The 20,687-nt window shown below is 46.3% G+C and overlaps 1 protein-coding gene across 1 annotated transcript in view; it reads left to right on the top strand.

Moving 5' to 3' along the window:
* The window catches only part of e(r) (enhancer of rudimentary), a 58,498-nt gene that overhangs the window by 7,687 nt on the left and 30,124 nt on the right, over positions 1 to 20,687 (top strand). The window contains exon 2 of the mRNA XM_068353675.1: positions 13,081 to 13,168. Within this exon, the coding sequence (XP_068209776.1) occupies positions 13,081 to 13,168 (88 nt within the window). The remainder of the gene's footprint in view (positions 1 to 13,080; positions 13,169 to 20,687) is intronic.

The following is a 20,687-nucleotide window of genomic DNA, read 5'->3' as shown; positions in this document are numbered from 1 at the left end:
TGCCCGCTCAGCGAGTCGAGCCGCCAAGGGCTCGCCACGAGAAAAAGATGCCTCCACCTCACGCGGAACCCTCCATCATCGACGTGCCTGCTCAGGCGGAGGACCAGTTAGCCGAAGGCCTCGTAGATGAGGGAGAATGTTCAACAGATGAGGTCTCCACCTAGAGGAAGGTCTTAGCCCTCATCAGGCGGCATCATAGGTTGGATGAGCCGAAACCCTCGGCAGATGAAGCCTGGCTCTCCAGACTTAGCAGGCTAGTGGATAACCCTGTGCAGCAGAAGCCTTCTCTGGCTCTTCCCTGGCGAGGGACGTTAAGCTGGGTATGGACCACATATATAGGTTCATAGCCAGCCAGGCAGACGCGCCCAGGAATCAGAGCGCCTTCAAACTCCTCCAGGGACTTGAAAACGCAGAAACGCTTTTATCTCCCGGAGGGGCGCCGTGGAGGTCCCTGTACGGTTGAGCCAGCGATTGCTATCCTGAACCAGGGAGCGGCTGAAGATATGGCATCCTCCGTTCCTGCGTGTTTTTCTCCGGCAGAAACCTCCATGGTGGAGGATATGGCCCGGGATTTAGTGTACGTATCTTCATGGTTGGACTGGTGGGCATGTACGTTGGTAGGCTTTCAGGCTTCTCACGACCTCTCCGTCCCCGAGAATCAGTCCTTGCTGAGGGAACTGATTAGTTCGGGTGGGAAAGCACTCAAGTTCCTCTCATACCAGTCCCTCTCTCAGGCAGCCAACTGGGTCCTGCGAAAGAGGGACACAGTCCTGAGCAAGGTGGTTAGGAGACTACCAGACAGAGAGGCGAGAGCCTTGAGGAACTTACCTCTGTGGGGCGAGTCGGTGTTCCCCCTGAAGGCAGTAGAAGAGACTATGGAGAGGGTCAGGAAGCTTATGGAAGCGGGAGAGCCCAGACCCCCACCGGCAAGACAACCTGCTCACAGGAGATCCTCTTCGAATGTCTCACCCATCCCGCGCCTCGCCGATCCAGCCTAGAAGGGACACCCCGTCGGTGTCTTGGCACCAGTCCTCGCAGCCCTACCGTAGGGGTACATCGGCCCCACAGTCGAACTTCAGGCTAACCTACTCTAACTCCAGGAGAGGACGTTCCAGCCGCGCCTCTCGAAGGACATAGGAAGGGAGGCCCCCTACTCCTGCCGAAGCCTCAGGTAGGGGGATGCCTCAAACACTCTTGGCAAGCTTGGCGGGGTCACGGAATGGATCCATGGACCATAGCAGTACTGAAGGAAGGATACAGGTTGCCCTTCCTAGCGGAACCGCCCCCTCTGATCCCTGACCAACAGGCGGAGTGGTTGGTGCCCAAGCACCCCTTGAGAAGAACAGCATTGCAGGAGGAAGTTTCGGCCATGCTTGCCAAAGGGGCAGTAGAGCCAGTCAAGAATCCAGGACCGGGGTTCTACAGCAGGCTCTTCCTGGTGGAGAAAGCGACAGGGGGCTGGAGACCGGTCATAGATCTCTCAGCCCTCAACAAGTTCGTGTGCAAGACCGACTTCAAGATGGACACCCTGAAGTTGGTTTTGGCAGCCTTGAGGGAAGAGGACTTCATGATGTCCATAGATCTCAAGGACGCCTACTTCCAGATCCCTGTCAACGCCTCCAGCAGGAAGTTCCTAAGAGTAAAATGAGATACTCAGACGTTACAATTCAGAACCCTCTGCTTTGGACTGTCGACAGCTCCTTAGGTCTTCACGAGGGTCTTCGCAACAGTTTCAGCCTGGGCACACGAACAGGGCATCCGCTTGATTTGGTACCTAGAAGGACTGGTTGTTGCTTTCAGCCTCAGAGGGAGCACTGAGGGAGCAAGGCGCGAAGCTTCTGCGGTGTCTTGGGTATCACCATCAACGTGGAAAAGTCACAGCTGATACCCTCTACCAGGATGACCTACCTAGGGATGGTTCTAGACTCCCGGTTGGCGAGAGCCTTCCCCTCCTCAGAGAGGCTAGACAACCTAGATCAGATACTCCGGCCCTTCCTAACGGGCCAGCCCAGGAGAGCCAAGGACTGGCAAAGATTGATAGGCCACCTCGTGTCATTGGAAAAGTTGGTCCCCCAGGGGAGGCTCAAACTCAGGGGCATTCAGTGGAACCTGAAGGAGCTCTGGAACCAGGGGGACTCCCCGCACAAGATAGTCCCAGTGTTCCTGGAGATGAAGGAAGTTCTGAAGTGGTGGCACATCAGGACAAACACCCTCAAAGGAATGCCCCTCGCAGTCGACCCTCCGGAGATGCTGCTGTTCACGGACGCATCCAAGGAGGGTTGGGGAGCCCATCTTCTCGACAAGGCAGCGAAAGGGAAATGGGACTTCGAGGAGAGGAGCCGGCACATAAACGTGTTAGAACTGATGGCCGTACAAAGGGAATGCCAAGAATTCATCCATCTACTCCGGGGAAACACCGTGGCTCTGATGTGCGACAACGCCCCAGTGGTGGCCTACGTGAAAAAGCAAGGAGGACTGAAGTCGAAGGAGCTGTGCAGTCTCACAACGGAATTCCTGGAATGGGCAGAAGAGGAACAGATCAAGATCACAGCCAGGTTCATTCGGGGAAAGAAGAACGTCCTAGCCGACGGCCTCAGCAGGATGGGTCAAGTAGTAGGGTCAGAATGGTCCCTACACCCAAGAGTGGCCCAGACCATCATCCTGAAGTGGGGCTCTCGGGTAATAGACCTCTTCGCCACGAGGCTAGACGCACAGCTCCCCGTGTTTTGTTCTCCTGTGCCAGATCCAACAGCAGCGTTCGAGGACACCTTTCAATATCCTTGGGACAATCTCGACGTATACGCCTTCCCCCCCCCCCCCCTTCGGGATGCTCAGACAAGTCCTCAACAGAGTGAGGCAGGTGAACAACCTGTGGATGACTTTGGTAGCGCCCTGGTGGCCGGAGAGAGAATGGTTCGCAGACCTAAAGGAACTGACGCGCCTTCCGCCTTGGCCCCTTCCGGAAAGGCCAGACCTTCTCCGGCAACTTCACTTTCTAAGGTTTCATGAAAACCCTCGATCTCTCCTCCTACATGGGTTGAGGTTATCGAGCGTCTCCTGTGGAAGGAAGGATATTCATCAAAGACCGCAACAAGGATGTCAGGTTACCTAAGACGGTCCTCGGTCGCGGTATACCAAGCAAAGTGGGCTACCGTTGTGAAATGGTTCGCCTCGAAGAACATCAGGCCGTTAGAGGCCTCCATTCACGAGATAGCCGACTTCCTGGTCTATTTGAGGGACGAAGTGGACACTTCCATACCAGCCATCAAAGGAGTCCGGGCGGCACTGGGCCAAGTCTTCCTCCTGAAGGGCATCGACCTAGGAGCATCCAGACATATCTCGATGCTCATCAAGAGCTTCGAGCAGTCGTGTTCCCCCCAGGCCACTAGGGTTCCCCAGTGGGATGTGGCTAGAGTGCTGAAAATGCTTTCAGAACCTCCCTTCGAGCCTCTCAAGGATATCCTGGACAAGGAGCTCACCCTCAAGACGGTCTTCCTGTTAGCCCTTGCTCGGCAAAGAGAGTAAGTGAGATCCATGGGCTGTCTTACGAGGTCTCACACTTGAAGGGGTGGCGAGAAGGAACTTTCAGGTTCTTGCCTAACTTCGTAGCCAAGACTCAGAACCCAGCTGTTTGGGACCCTAGGTTTGAAGGGTTCTCAGTGCCAGCAATCCCGCGTTCAGACAACCCGAGGGACTTGCTACTGAGCCCAGTGGTACGTAAGTACCTAGAGAGAACGGCCAGACTTTGCCCCGAGACCAAGAGTCTGTTCGTCTCCTCAGGACTAGTGAAGAAGCCAGTCTATAAGAACACGATCTCCTTCTGGCTACGGCAGGTAATCATGAGAGCCTACGACAGTTCGGGGATCTCCCTTCCGGGTAAGCTTAGACCCCATGACATTAGGGGCCTGAGTACTTCGCTGGCCTTCAAGAGGAACGTGGCAGTGGGCCAGATCCTGAGAGCAGGCACTTGGTCAAGGCAGTCCACCTTTACGGCTCACTACCTAAAGGAATGTTCGAGGAAATCCTTGGACGAGTTCTCGCTTGGTCCCGTCATTTCTGCACTCCTGAAGATTTATGGCGTAGCCTCGGGGAAGCCGTGGGTGGTAAGTTCAAGAGACACAGGTTCCTTCCTTACCTTTTCCCCCTTATCACCCTTCCCCTACATGACCCTTGATTCCTTCACCTTCCATGGGATACACTGTCAGTGAATGAATACGTCTCCGAGGACGACTTTTACCAGAGGTGAATTACTTAGACACTAAGATAGTTTTTGCGTAGTTTTCCCTAATTTCTTGTTTTTATTTTTGGGTCAGCAGAACCTAGCCTCCTTTCTAGGTTCGTATTTTTCCCTTTGTCAACAGTCTCTAGGTCCGGAAGGCCACTCCCACCTCCTAAAGTATAAGTCTCCTAAGAAAGTAGTTTGAGGTAAGTACTCCATGTTGGAACAAATCACAAATTTTAAGTAATTTGTATTTTTCCTAACAGTACTTACCTCGAATTACTTTCGGGTTATGGCCCACCCATCCTGCCCCGAGTGCCTTACAGGAGTTCTTAGAAACCTATCTATCAGAAACTTACTGGAGGTCGAGACTTGAGCGAGCATGCTCTCTAACCCCGGGTCGCCTCATGGCGCGTAATCCTCCGCCAGAGGTTCCCCCGCATAGAAAACGGAGATAGGGTAAACTACACAAAATTCTGGTCGGTTGGGAGGAGATCCCAGATACTCTTAAGAAAGTAGTTTGAGGTAAGTACTGTTAGGAAAAATACAAATTGCTTAAAATTTGTGATTTTTTTTTTTTTCAGTGTGTGTGTGTGTCTGTGACTTTCCTGCCATACAAGCATATCTGCTCTGGTCCTGAGGGCCGCACGTGCGGTACCTTCATTTCTGCGGAGGATACCGATCCTCACCGCCTTTTCCCTGTCTGCAGAGGGCAACATTGTGATGAATCTAATAAGTGTGTTGAATGCCAGAAGTGGTCTGCCTCCCAGTGGAAAAGGTATGGGCGTCAGCAAAAGAAGCCAAGCGGGATTGATCTCTTTCGAAGGTTCCTTTGAAGCAGAAAAAACCCAAGGCTTCTTCGTCTGCTTCCCGACCTTCCTCTGAAGCTCCTGCTTGAACGGTTTCCTCTGGGGAACTGTCGAGTAGTAGCGTAGGGCGATTAACCCCCGGACAACCTCGGTTCTCGAGAAACGGTGCTGCTTCCTTTCGTGAGGTGGCCCAGGCTCTCCATTTAGGGATTCGGTGTGTCTATCTTCTTTGTTACAGGTTGGGCTTTCTCTGGGTTTGCCCGGCCCTCCCTCCAAGGAGGCCCTGCTGCAGCTGCTTCATTGGGGCGCTGATCTGCAGTGTTTGTCAGCGTCGGAGGTCGACCCCTTGACCCTGGTCGACGTGGTGGTGTTGGAGGTCTCGTCTGCTGCCCTGCCAGCAGACGCTGTTCCTGCTTCGTCTTCTATTTATTTTGCCGCTGCCGAGGACTGCACTTTTCCTCCTGATGAACATCCTTCGGGGGTGGAGCAAAGTCCAAGGCATGTCTCTCCTGTGAGTATTCCCCTCTCTTTTTCGCGAGAAGGGACACACATAGAGACTCCTCTTTGGAGACCTGCTGATCTTCCTGTCTCTGGGGGACATTGTCCCCATTGTCGTAGACCCCGCCATGCTCGTTCACCGCTGTGCCTTAGAGGTGCTCCTTTTCCTTCGGCAAAGAAACATCTCTTCAGTTCTTCATCCCCGCAGTTCTCCTCTTCGGAGGAACCTTCTCGTCCTTCCTCTGCTGGTTCCCGACCTTCGCCTGCTTTTAAGGACTCGTCTGCTCACCAACGAACTCTGGTTCGCAACTCGCCTTCAAGGGATCCTTCGCAATCCCCTCCAGAGGATGTGCACCTTTCCATAGGACACATTCCTCCTTTAGAGCATCTTTAAGCTGTTTGCCGACCATCTGTTCGTCGATCGCCTGCTCGCCAATCTCCTACTCAGCGTTCGCCTACTCGTCAGGCTCCTGCTCAGCGTTCGCCTACTCATCAGGAGGCTCCTGTTCATCTTCTGCTGGTCGTCAACCTTCAGCTTGTTGATCCGCTGCCCAACGTTGGGGTCCACCTACAGCTCGTCAATTGCCTGCTCAGCGTTCGCCTTCATGTCAGGCCTCTACTCATAGACCTGCTGCTCGTCAATCGCCTACTCACCGTTCCTCTTCTGTCGGTACTTTTTTGACTCAACGAACTCAGGTTCACTGTACACCAACTTGCAGGGCTGTTGATTATGTTTCTCTGTTGCTTGATTGTACGGTTTTTCAGCGTCACATATGCTTCAGTCGCCCACGCCTCAACCCCACTGTTCACCAAAGCAGCTTTCCCATCACTGTTCTCCTACTGCTCATCGATCGCCAACTCGTTGATCGTCGGTTCACCGTCCATCCTCTTGTGATTGTGGTTGACCCTGTGATTTCGCTTCAACACTTTCATCACACCAGCAATCGTTGACAACACACCAGCGTACTGTACACCAGTGACTCGACGTCCTTCCTTGTTCCAGTGTTCAAAAGTGGCATCCGCGTTCAATTGCACCTCAATGCACCAGCGTCCACCAACGCGTCAGCAGTCATCGACCACCCATTGTTTTCCTGCGAAGGTGAGTAGCCATCATCAGCCATGCAAGGATCGCCAACCATCGTTGACCCTTCAGCAGCAGGATTTGGTACAGGTAAGATCCATTCCAGGTCTCCTCCCCCGAGAACTTTGGTTCTCTCTCCAAGGAAGAGCAAGGTTCCTTCTCATCGTTCACTTTCACCCCCATTCCCCTCCACACGCACGCATAACAGTGCAACCGCCTGGAAGGAGGGGGGGGTGTGGCAAGCCGCCGGTTTTCAGAATCCCGAAGCTGCTGGCCCTAAGGAACCAACATCGACGCTTCCAAAGTCATCCTCTTTGGAGATGAAGACTCCTGGAAGAGACCCTTTGGCCTCATTCCCTTCTGGGGAACTATCGGACAGCGCCTCCATTAGCAAACAGCTGTGGTTCGGAGCCTTAGTCAGGGCAGTATCACAAGCCATCGGGCCTTGTATGCTATCCTTTCGTCTTACGAAAGCTATCGAGGTTTCCCTGGGGGACTCTGCCGTATCTGCAGACTCAAGGCAAGAACCATGGCTGTGTCTCCTCTGAAGAGTAAGAGAGGAGTACTAGATGTTATTACATCATCAAGGGTCAGGCTGACTCTAGTCAGAGCTTCGAGGGTAGAGGTTGACCCTGCCGTTCCATCTTCTCCTCGATCTCTTGCTGCCTCGTCACCCCGTCCGAAAGGCACTCGCAGGGAAGAGTCTTTTTTAGACTCTCCCCATTCATCTCCAACATAAGAAGCTCTACAAGAGGGCACTAATACAGCTTCGGAGTCAGTAGAGGTTCCTAGCCCTTTCTCTACTAATGTCCACCAGAAGGTTATTCCACCAAGACCTTCAGTTTTGGAGACCCTTTTCTCTCCTAAGAGGGAGTTGAAAGACTCCAAAACAGTTCCGAAATCCTCGTCTAGGATTCCGAGACTCACAGAGGGGTCAGGACAATAGTCAGCCAGCCAAATACCGACCTCGACCCACCCCAAGATGAGATCTCGGTGGTAGATGATGATGACCATGCTGCCAGCCCAACATCAGACGGCAAACAGAGAGAGTCAGAACACGCATTTTGGCAGGTTCTGGCTTCTATGAGTGCCCTCAGTGGGTTGTCAGATCCAGAGATGGCTCCTCAAGAGTGCAAGGACACAGTCCTGGATCGTGTCTAAAGCACTCGGAAACCTCTGAAGTCCAGTGCGGCTTTGTCCTGGCCCCGGGGGCTGAAGAGTGTCTGGCGTAAGGCTGCCTCCCAACTTGCCGAATTTTCTGCGTCGTTCCATTCAGGCTAGTCCACCAAGTTCCAGCTGAGGGGGTATTATGAAGTTCTCGACAAGTCCTGCTTGACTCTTCCTCTCCACCACTCTCTTGAGGAGTTAACAAAAGGGGTCTCTCTAGAGAGGCTTTCCAGCCGTCAGGTTGTGCTCTTGGCGTCAGAGATCCTGAACCAAGCGAAGGTGGCAAAATACGCCATGCAGGCTACTTCGTGGCTGGATCTTTTGGTGGGATCCATGGGAATCCTAGTACGGACTGAGGATTTTTTCAAAGAAAGTACCCGGAAGGCGATGGAGACCTTCCTTCTCTCGGGTACCTGTACCATTGAGTTTCTTGCTCACCAAGTGGAGAACTTGGCGGCCAATACTGTCTTGAAACGCAGGGACGCGGTGGCCGAGAGATTTCATCAACAGGTCCCTGATGTCAAGATTGCAAGACTCCAGAACCCCTCTCTGGAGAGTTCCTCTTTACTCAAGCCAAAAGACATCGAGCAGGCTGCGGAGAGGTGGAGGAATTCTCACCAAGACTACCTCCTCCATAGGGCCCTGACATCCCGGCCCTTTAGACCACCAGCTCCTCCGAAAACTAGCCAACCTTAATCTTTGACCAACAAAACAGCAGCGAAGGAAAAGGTGGTGTCTAAGGAGCCCTTTCTTGTCAAGGACCGGAAAGGCACTAAGTCCTCCCGTGGAGGAAAACAACCGAGAGGTATCGACCGCGGCCACAAACGCTAGGATAGACAATCCACTTGCTAGTCCATCAGTATGGAGATGCCTACAAAGCTGCTGGATCAGGTGGATGCAGCTAGTGGTCAAACCCTGGACGGTCTCTGTGATTCGTTCGGGGTATTGTGTCCTGTTCATTTCATCTCTCCCTCCACTGACCGAGAATCCAGTGCCAGTGAGCCCCTTTGTGATGGGATCAGCAAAGGGGCAGGCCCTTCAGGCCAAAGGTCACACCATGTTGGAGAAGGGCTCTTTTGGAGGTCTTCGATGACTCCCAGTCTTCTCCAGTTGACTCTTTCTTGTGAAAAAGGCATCTGGAAGCCGGAGACCAGTTATCGACCTCTCAGCTCTGAACAAGTACTGTATGTCGAACAGCCTTCATTCAGCATGGAGACAGCAGGCACAGTCAGATAAGCGGTAAGACCACAGGACTTCATGTGTACGCTGGATCTAAAGGACACATACTTCCAGATCCTGATCCATCCGTCTTCAAGGAAGTATTTAAGATTCAACCTGGACAACAAGATATACCAGTTCAAGGTGCTGTGCTTTGGTCTTTCCACAACACCTTGGGTTTACATAAGAGTGTTCACTCTCGTGTCATCTTGGGCTCACAGATTCAGCATCCATCTCCTATGTTATCTGGACGACTGGCTAATCCTGGCAGACTCGGTGGCAACCCTTCTTCAACACCGAGACAAACTTCTGAGGATTTGCCAATATCTGGGGATCATGGTAAACCTTGAAGTCATCCCTGCTTCCCACACACAGGCTGGTATACCTGGGCATGATTGTAGACACCAATCTGCACAAAGCTTTCCCATCAGACGACAGGGTAATGAGGCTGAGGAAGGGTTGTGAGACCTTTTCTCAGACGAGAACTCCCAACCCAGAGTTGGCTATGTATCCTCGGATACCTATCATCTAGGGCCCGTCTAGTTCCCAACGGCCGCCTCAGGATACGGTCCCTCCAATGGCGACTAAAGTCCAATTGGAATCAGATCTTTGATTCCTCGAACATGCTGATCCCCATGGGACCTGAGGAACGGACGGAACTCGGATGGTGGTTGGTAGACGAGAATCTGCTGAAGGGTATCGATCATCAGATCTCGTCCTTCCACCAGACTTGATACTGTTTTGTGATGCATCAGAAGAAGGGTGGGGGCCCCATGTGCTGCACCACATAACCTGAGGCCTTTGGTCAGAGTTCGAAAAGTACTTTCACATAAATCATCTTACAGATGAAGGCCGACTGCCTGACTCTTCAAAAGTTCCATCAGTTCATTGCGGGTCACTCAGTGGTGGTGATGAATGACAACACCACATTAGTAGCTTGCATCAACAAGCAAGGAGGTACTTTTTTGCAGCCCCGATGCCATCTAGCAGTAGAGATACTGAGATGGGCTGAAGTCCACTCGGTATCACTATCAGCTCGCTTCATTCCCAGTAAGAAGAATGTGATCTCCGACAATCTGAGTAGACCAACTCAGATAGTGGGCTTTGAAGGATCTTTGGATCATCTAATAGCCAACAAAGTCTTGAATTTGTGGGGTTCTCCGATTGTGGACCTGTTTGTAACAGCCCTGAACTTCAGGTTCTCGCTGTACTGCTCCCAAGTCCCGGACCCCAAGGCTCTCTGGCAAGATGATTTCCAACAACGGTGGGACAACATCAACGTTTACGCCTTTCCACGGTTCTGTCTGATGAGAAGAGTACTCATCAAGGCTAGAATATCGGTCAATCTCTCAATGACCCTGTCTGGACAGCGCACCAGCCACCCTTTGAGATACTACCAGTAGAGAGATATTGGGTCTTTTGACTGACCAGCCAGTACTACATTGAATCCTTCTCTCTGGTTACGGTACATTTTCCCTTTGCGTACACACACACACACACACACACCGAATAGTCTTGCCTATACTTTACATATTTTCCTCTGTCTTCATACACCTGACAACACTGGGATTACTAAACAATTCTTCACCCAAAGAGTTACTGCACTGTAATTGTTCAGTGGCCACTGTCCTCTTGTTAAGGGTAGAAGAGACTCTTTAGCTATGGTAAGCAGTCCTTCTAGGAGACAGACACTCAAAAATCAAACCATTGCTCTCTAGTCTTAAGTAGTGCCTTTCTATCTGTACTATGGTCTTCCACTATCTTGGGTTAGAGTTCACCTTGCTTTAGGGTACTCTCGGGCACACTATTCTATCTTATTTCTCTTCCTCTTGTTTTGTTAAAGTTTTTATAGTTTATATAGGAGATATTTATTTTAATGTTGTCACTCTTCTTAAATTATTTTATTTATTTCCTTGTTTCCTTTCCTCACTGGGCTATTTTCCCCTGTTGGAGCCCCTGGGCTTATAACCTGCTTTTCCAACTAGGGTTGTAGTGTAGCAAGTAATAATAATAATCATAATATGGTATCACGCAGAGTGGTTCCCTGATTTTCTGCTGCTCCTGTCAGAGCTTCCGAGAGAACTTCCTCCTCTACACAATCTACTTAGACAACCACATGTCACCATTCACCACAAAGCAGTAGCTTTGCTACTTCTTCATGCCTGGAGTCTATCCAGCATCTCCTCACTCCGACAGGTTTTTCGCAACAGGTTGCGAAGAGGATGTCTAGATATCTGCAAAAGTAATCATCCTCAGTGTACTAGGCGAAGTGGAATGTCTTCTGTGGTTGGTGTCATGGAAGTTGTATCTCTCCACTCGATGCCACTATTCCAGCAATAGGAGAGTTTCTCGTGTATTTGCGGGAAGAAATGCGCCTCTCAGTTTCGGCAGTAAAAAGCTATCGCTCAGCCTCGAGTCTCGCCTTTAAACTGAAAGGAGTGGACATTTCCTCATTGCTAGAACTTTCCCTCCTTAAACGGAGTTACGAACTTACCTGTCCTCTGTCGGAAGTGAGACCTCCTTCTTGGAAAGTGGTTTGGGTCTTTCAGTCCCTGAAGAGGCCTCCTTACGAACCATTACGCTAGGCAACAGATCGCCACCTTTCACGGAAGACAGTGTTCCTACTCGCCTTGTCTTCGACCTAACAAGTCAGCGGACTTCATGGTCTCTTGTAGGATATTACCAATTCAAGGGGATGGGGAGAGGTAAGCTCCAGCTTCGTCCCTGAGTTTGTTGCCAAGACTCGGAATCCGGGGGTTTCATATCCTAGATTTGATTACCTCCGGACAACAAGTCTCCGCTCTGTAACTGTCGACCCAGATCATCTGTTATCAGGGCCATTAAGAAGTTTGAGGTGCTACCTCGAGATTAGCATCAGCTCGACTCCGAGTGCCTTCACTCTTCGTCAGCACGGGTAGAAATAAGAGGAGGATTACAAAATCACCATTTTTGCTTGGATTTGCAGTCATTAAACATGCTCAGAATCCAGATCCCCCTCTTACACTATTCCATCTAATTTCTCAACCTCTTGTTCAAATGTTTTTATAGTTTATATAAGAATTATTCATTTTAATGTTGTTACTACAGTATAGCATTAAGAGACTCTGCCTCTTGACTTGATATCTTGGCAATTGCCCCCTTTTACCCTTTTGCAAGAGAATCACTTTAGCATTGAGAGAGAGAGCCTCTTGTCTCAATCTCTCGGCGATTGCTCCCCTCTTAACCACCTGCGAGAGAGTCACTTTAGCATCAAGAGAGAGACTGCTCTTTGTCTTGATCTCTCGGCGATTGCCTCCCCCCTTTTTACCCTCCTGTAAGAGAATCCCTTTAGTATTGAGAGAGACTCAGCCTCTTGTCTCAATCTCTCTGCGATTGCACCCCTTTTACCTTCCCGCAAGAGAGTCACTTTAGCATCGAAAGAGACTGAGGGTGGATCATCTGGCACTACCTTAACATAACAGCTATGAGGGTCTGCCAAAAAACAATCATGGCAACAGTGTTAACAACTGTTCCTACACTGCTCTCTGGATAGACAGAGACAACACCTTCTGAGACTTCCTATATCATCGAGAAGGCTAGTTCCTCACGGCTTCCTCCTAGTGAGTGCTCCTTTAATTTCTAATGTTTTACTGGTTTACTGCCTTCAGCTTGGGTGACAGGATTAGGGGTTGATTTACCCTAGTAGTTGCATGATGAACTCCGTTGAGAGTATTTCTCTCCTCTAAGAATCTACTGCTTGTCCTCCTGGCGAATCGAGTAGGAAAACTATGTGTTTTCCTATGTCACTAGCCATTCTGAAGGATAGAAGATTATCTCCATCTCCTTGATTCAGCCGATAGTATCAAGGACTTAGAATCCAAGCAGCAGTGACTTCAATCCTTCTTCCTCTCCCCACTACAAAGGCTGCTATTTGGGCATTAATGACAACTTCCTGTTCATGTGAGGATACATTGTGAAATATTGAATAGCTCTAAAAACATGGTACTGTATTTTAGAAGTATATGACTTTATTTTTACCTTTTCTGTTTAATCCTCTCAACTTATTTGTATAATCAATCCTCTTAACTTAATGTATTTTTTATTTTTAGGCACACACAATACTACTAGTTCAACCAGGACCAAAACCAGAGACGAGAACATTTTCAGATTATGAAAGTGTCAACGAATGTATGGAAGGTATGTTGATCATCCTCAGTCTATTTATTATGTGCTAATCGGAGCTAAAGTTTTGCATTATTTGTAACAAACTTCTGACCATTTGTATTTGTGATTTTCTTTTTTCCAGACAGTTTTTGTACTTTTGATAGTAAATGCCTCCAACATCCTAATTTACTCTTTTGTTGTCTGCAACTAGTAAGCTACTGTACTTACCAAAAGTTTCATCTTATATAACTCTGTCTTTTCTTGTTACCCCATATAAATGCCTATGAAATGCATTCAAATGTATGTTTTTTATATGGTGATGAAGTTTTAGGATGCGTTTTGTAATAAGGACATGGCTGGTGCTTTTTACAGCATGTTACAAATTTTAGAAGGCTAAGCACTGTTTAATCACTTGTTCAGATAGTAACTAGTGTGGTTTAGTTGTCCCTATTGATTGCACATAACTTTACTGGAATCTGGTGTCCTTTTTGTATTTTGCAGAATTGGTTTTATGGATTAGGTAATTATGATAATTTTTTTATATGATTTTTAAAGTACATGTCAGCCTCACATAATTTTTTAAGGTTAATGTTGGCTGTAAATGATTTTGGCGAATCCTACCCTTCATTAGTAATTCTATTAGTTTTAGTATCTTTATTTTTACAAAACTAAGATAACACAAACACTCCTCTAACATAGTTGGCCAGGGCTCCCCCTCTGTTTCTAGCAATTGAGTTCCCTTGTCACATTTTTGGCACTGACATTCAGGCTTGTTAATGATTGTTAAAGGAATGTTTGGAAATTTTAAAATCATCCCTCAATTTGTTCTATCTGTTGTGGTTGTTTGTTATGAGTTCATTGGTTTGCACAGGTGTGTATTCCAAGTCTTTTAAGTTTGGAACTTGTGATAAGGGGAATTCAAGACCAGTCTTTGGTCTTCATGTTTGGCTCCCCGGATGGAATTCAGACCGGTTATGGTTAGGTGCGTACGCGTACGGTCCGTCATGAGGATGGCAACTCCATCCCAGTAGACCTTGAAAAATATTTACCCTCGGATTCAACCCCTCTGTCCTACAGGAGATTCGTTCCGTTTTGTTTTTGAGGATGGTCCCCGCAGTCCACATCACATGTAACCTTAACTTTTTTTACACTGTAATAGGAAGGAGAAAGATAAGTTAGAAAGTGAATTAGAAAATTTAGTGCTAATGTTATAGCTTTGAGAAATGATCAAGGTTCCAATATTAGTTCCCTGGGATCTTCATGGCTTAATGTTTATGATGAGTGCAGATATTGATTGTAAAGATGAATTAACTACTGTTATTTCAAGGAAAGTATTTGGTTATGTACAATTTCCTTTAGCCAATCTATTAGGAGATATTGCAACTAATGTGCATTGAACTTTATTTTTTCCTAAAGTTGAGCCTTTCCATGACAATACATAAGAGATAACAACTTCTCCTTATTTAGAAGATACAATCATCTCCGTTTCTTTATGCCTAATGGTGCAAGTAGATAAGGTTTTGGTTTTAAGCTTCAGACTACGGTTAGTGGTTTACAATCAACTAGTTTGGTTATGATGATTATTTTATTTAAAAATAGTCATTAGCATGTCAGCTCAAGTTGCTATGGACAATCTTTTTCATCCGTTTCCTCGAGGTGGCCAGTTGAGTTAGTGGGTCAAATTTCCTTTGAGAAAGATTGTTTTTTCTGACACTCATACAAACCTTACAGTATTAGGGATTATACTTTTGGCGAAGCTGAACCTAGCCATAAGACATTTTAGTGAGGTGGAACTACCCCACCGCTTGTTGGGGGACAATAGGTGGAGTAGTCGGTAACCCTGATTACATACATGTACCTGTGTTGTCTAGTCACTTTTTACTTTTGGCTTGGTACGAGTAGAAGTCCGTCTCTCTCTCTACTCCCAACTGTTTTTTCTAGCCTTTGATTTACTTTTTACCTTGTTCTTTTTCCTTATACTACGCTTCCGAGAGTGTTAAAGTTTCTACAACATTCTGCTTCTGCTCCTTCGTTCTAACGCTGTGGCGTAGGAATAAGGGCAGGGGTAGACTGGGTGCCTTCAGGCATTCAAGTCTGGGGTATCCCTTTGGGGTGACCCCAGAAACGAGCTTCGTCCACGTTTCGCTAGTAGCACTCCCATGGGCCGACCTCCAACTTGAACAATGCTTGTTGCCGGAAAGATGAGAGCGCTGCCTAGAGGTCAGCCTCCAGGTGTTGGCATTTTCCCTTTCGAGGGAAGGTCCCTCCATCTGCCACTGTTCGGCAATCTTCCTGCTTGCAGGGAGAATTGCCAACAGCGGCTACACCCCTTCAGGGATTCCTCCCCGACGGACATTGGATTCGTTCATTCCTGCCCTTCGTCAGGCAACCCTTTCTGGGGGAACACAGAAGACAAGCTTCAGCTTTGTTTTCAGGCAACGCTCAATGTCAACCTTGAATTTGAGATATACCTCATTGAAGGGAAGCAGAGAGTGCTGCCCAGAGGTTCCCCTCCAGGTGTTGGAATTTTCCCTTCAAAGAGAAATTCTCTCCAACAGCAACTGTTCGGCAATCTTCCTGCTTGTGGGGAGAATTACCGAAAGTGGCAGCAGGGGTTAGTTGTTTTTCCTGTCTGCGGAAATGACTTCCTTCACCTATTGGTCTCCCCTTCAGGAGATTCCTCCGTTGTGAATTGGATTTTTCCATTCCTACTCTTTGTTGGGTAACCCCTTCGGGGCTAATGCCGAAAATAAGCTTCGTCTTTGTTCTCAGGCAGCACTCAATGTCTACTTTCAATTTGAGCCAGAGCTCATTGAAGAGAAGCAGAGAGTGTTGCCCAGAGGTTCACCTCCAGGTGCTGGTATGCTCCCTTTCGAGGGAAAGTCCCTCCACCAGCCACTGTACAGCAATCTTCCGAGGTGCGGGGAGAATTGCCGACGGGAAACAGGTGTTGGTTGTTTTTTCCCGTCCCCGGGGAAAACTTTGTTCACCTGCTCAGTGACGTCCTTGTGGAAACCCGTTCGGTGGTAACCCAGAGAACGAGCTTTGGCTTCCTTCTCGGGCATCACTTTTTTTAACCAGGTATTGAACCCTTGACTCTGAAAAAAAAACTTCATGTTGAGCTCCTTGACACAAGAAAAACTTAAGTAACCTTCTCCCAGGAACTTGCCTCCTGTTTATTTTTAACTTTCTTAACTTGCTTTGTTATTGATCAAAGACCAGCTTGCCATTTAACTTCCTTTGTTATTCTCAAAGGCCAGCTTGGCTTCTCTTGTGGGCTGTAAGTTTGACTTGCCTGCCTTGGTTGTTTGCACTAACCCAACTTCATCAGTCAGGTCTAGGGGTCATAATCACTTGTTCTTTCAGTAGAGCTCCTTCCTTTTTAGTCTTGATTTCTTAATTTACTTATCCCTTCTGCATCTTAACCCTTGCATTACCACGATTCTAGTCCCTCTATATGACATCTAGACTTCAAGGCAAAATATGGAGTAGGATAGCTGGGTCCTTATATCCAACCTCTCATAAAGTAAGTGTAGTCAAACATTACAGTATTGTTTTATTTTGGGAAATGTTTTATTTGGTGACTTTTAAAAAAAAAAATTCTTATTGGTGATGTTTCCACTAACTTGGTAGGTTGCTTTTTGTGATCATTCCGGATGACTGTGCATTTTCGTTCACTTACAAGCTAGCCATTTTACTGTGGTTATTTCTTACTCTTTTATTACTTTTACTAGTCTGGCTGTAAAAAGACATGTTATACTATATTAGTGTGTCTGTATTTGTATTTCCACAATTCTAGACGCTCCATACGACTTCTGTATTATGAGGCATAAGACAGAGTTTGTTTGCTGGATCCTAAAATCTCACTTTTCACTAAAGCAATCGTTTTTAAACTATAAATTTGATAAGTGGTTTTTCATACTGTAGACACACTTTTAAGATGTCTTATTCACTCCAGCTAGACAAGAAACGTAGACCAGCTTAGTAACTTTGACCCCATTGCATTACAGTACTTAGACTGTGCTGAAATATATCCCTCTATTTTTCCTTCAATTATGCCCCACCTCCAATAGTATGTGTAAGCAACATGAACATGAAGAGAAACCCATTGAAATACTATAAACAGAACTTTTATAATAAAATTTCTTATTTCGTTAAGAACGAACAAGAGAGAGAGAGGAAGGAGCCGCCCGAGAAAAACCCAGCAAGGTCGTGAATAATAAGCTGAATAATATAAACAAAAAAGGGCAAGGCCCCTCCAAAATCTCAAAACTCATAGATCTGGTACTTAACTTAGATGTAGTGACAGTGGAGTCGGACATCTTGAGGTAAAACCAGAGAAAAACCAGCGAAATACACACACCAGACAAAAAACGGTTATCAAACTGCGTGCTATATAAAGGAGAGACGTCACTGGCGTGGGTTGGCTAGTAGTAGTACGAGGTTGAACGGCACCTCGCTGTTCGGGGATTTTGACAGGATATATCTAAATGGTGCGAGGCCTCTGGTTGTGATTTATCGCGCCCCAGTATTATATCGACACCTTATACAGGTGAGCGAGCTGGGTTCAACCTGGCATTCCCATGCAATTTTTTCTCTGGTAATATATAGCAGTTATATACCTTAGAAATGGTGCTTAAGGAGCATTTCACTGGGCGACACGGGTCTCTCGCCCAGAAATAGATTTTTCCTCCGTCAAAATCCCTTTTCTATACTCACGTGATGTTCATATACATGCCCCCCCCCCCCCCCACTGATTCAGTTTCAAGAGGAGGAATAATGTTGACTTTTAAACTGAAGACTATTTATTCTACCTAACTCTACAACCTGGGCTCTATACCAGTCATCACTAGAGGGTTCTATTCCTTTGTTTAGAGACAGGATTCATAACTTCTGCTTGGAATTTTTGAAATTGAGATTATTACATTTGTAGGCTAGGAGTTTATATTTCACATTTCAAATATTTTTTTTTTGATGAAAATAATTCATTTTATTCCTAAAATGTTCTTTTTATATATATTTATGCCAGTTTATCCAGACCGTTACATAACTCATTTTCTGACTAGGTTTCCTACAGTATTTATGTACTTTTTCTTCGAGAATTCAAGGGAAAGATATTTTTATTGATATCCCATGTATAGTAACGCCACCATTTTGTTTACAGATTATTTAGAGATGTTCTTCATATTTCTTTGTCGGCTCATTTATATATTTACAATTTTTGTGTTATGGTTTTGCTGAAAGGTGCATAAAGTGACGAGAAGATAACTAAACATGCCAAAAGCGTAAAATTTGCTGTGGAAAATACGTAGAAGAGGGTATGCATTGCTAGACATGTCTTGGTATGTGTACGCATTTGGTACATGTAACATCCATTTCTGGATTTGAGGGAAGGGCCTTACTGCTGTTTAGTAAATGTCTATCGAATATGATGATTATGCCCTTAGGATCTACATTGATGAGGAAAATTACTACTAAAAGCCCATATTTTATATTCTAAAGTCTTTTTCAATCAATCTCTACAAAAAAGAAAAACTTTAAAGCCCAATTTCTCAAAACAAAATTTCCCGAAAAAAACTGCTACTACTCTTGAATATTGACCAATTATTGTCATTCAAACATGAAAAGATACAGTTTTTATTGCTTACATACAGTACTACTGTATACATTCACTTACTGTATATCAAAAATGAAAACCTTCCATATGAAAGATAATAAAAATGCTAAGAATATTTTCAGTGTAACCTTATAGAGCATAAAATTTCCTTGTAAATGTTTTTTAATGAAAGAAATAGATCAGAAAACAAAAAAGTAGTCGGAGTTTGAAGTAACTCCACAAAAACATTGTTTTAATGATGCTGAGTCGCACCCCTACGGTCATGTATTTGTTGAAGCGAAAGGTAATGGGAAAATTAATTTTTTTGTATGGTAAGTGTGAATGAAGACGGGGTTCTGGAGAAGAAGCAATATGAACATCAGGTGAGTATAGAAATAGGAAATTTTGTTATTACAACAAATTCTTCTTCCCACCTTGATATGACAATTTAGTTAGAGTTGGGGTGGCTAAGTAGTTGAGCTTGCATTTGGAATTAGGATCCTTGGAGCCTTTGTAGGGTGACAGCCAGATCCCGTAGAAAACGGGAATATTCTGAACTGTGGCCGTCGTTCTAAAAACGATTTTGGCGGGAGAAGCTAACTTAAAAAACCCACCTAACCTATGCTAAAAGCCGTATCCTTACCTAGGGGGGCTGCGCCCCCACCCCTGACCCCCCCTTACACAACAGTTTCCTTACCTACGAGTACGACGGGAGAAGCTAACTTAAAAAACCCACCTAACCTATGCTAAAAGCCGTGTCCTTACCCAGGGGGGCTGCGCCCCCCCCGCCCCCCCCCCCTTACACAACATATTTAAGATCCGTAGACCATTTCCAAACGTTTTTATTCTATACAAGATAACAGTCGGAGCGATAATAAACAAATTAGGACGCTTGGCCGTAGCGCTACAAACTACCCGGATCCTTGATAGTCCTACCCGCTATCTCCACACGTTGGCCTTCTGGCAGTGTGGAATAACTGTTGCATTCCAGTGCTTGGCTATGAGCCTGAATTTAATATTCCAATCAATTCCTTTGGCCTTCTTAATGGAAGATGGCAGAGTCAGGCTGTCAAGTGATGGGTCCTTATTAAGGAAGAGTCAGGCTGTCAAGTGATGGGTCCTTATCAAGGAAGAGTCAGGCTGTCAAGTGATGGGTCCTTATCAAGGAAGAGTCAGGCTGTCAAGTGATGGGTCCTTATCAAGGAAGAGTCAGGCTGTCAAGTGATGGGTCCTTATCAAGGAAGAGTCAGGCTGTCAAGTGATGGGTCCTTATCAAGGAAGAGTCAGGCTGTCAAGTGATGGGTCCTTATCAAGGAAGAGTCAGGCTGTCAAGTGATGGGTCCTAATTAAGGAAGTGGAGATTGTGGTTTGAAATTCTGAAGTCTATTTGGAAAGATCTTTTATTCCAAGTGAAGTTGTTATAGAGGTTTTTACTTCTGAAGAATATTGTTGCATGTGTTTAGGGTTCTTGGTAGCCTTGTTCAAACGTAGTTTTATCTGTGCCTTGGCTGCAGTGTTTGATGTTATACTTCATTTTTAGACTCTATACTGTTCTTGTTTCTGTGCCATAAGATATCATAAGGGAAGTGTGAAAGGTACTAATACTGAATTGGACTTATGTGATGGAGTTTTTAATAGAAAACAGGCATCTAAATCATATTTCTATTAATAGTTATAGTAACAGGCATAAATCATTGAATTTTTGGGGTTGATAGTAAACAAGCATTTATGGATTATTGAAGGGAAGCTGATTTGTTAATTAATGCACAAGACAAGTTACTTTAATTACTTTAAACTCTTTCAGGTGAGTGAGCGTCCGCCCTAATTCATCGTATGCTCACATTCAGTAAGAGCTTGGTATAAGATTTAAGATTTTTTTTTTCTTTTTTTTTTTTTGCTGTGAATGTTTTTAGTCTCTTTAGTAGTTTTATGTATATGTCAAAGTGCACTTTTTTC

This window comes from Palaemon carinicauda, chromosome 30 (genome assembly GCF_036898095.1).
Source record: "Palaemon carinicauda isolate YSFRI2023 chromosome 30, ASM3689809v2, whole genome shotgun sequence".
In the NCBI taxonomy this organism is placed as follows: domain Eukaryota; kingdom Metazoa; phylum Arthropoda; class Malacostraca; order Decapoda; family Palaemonidae; genus Palaemon; species Palaemon carinicauda.
The sequence above is the reverse complement of the archived record's forward strand: the minus strand, read 5'-3'. Positions and strand labels throughout refer to the sequence as shown.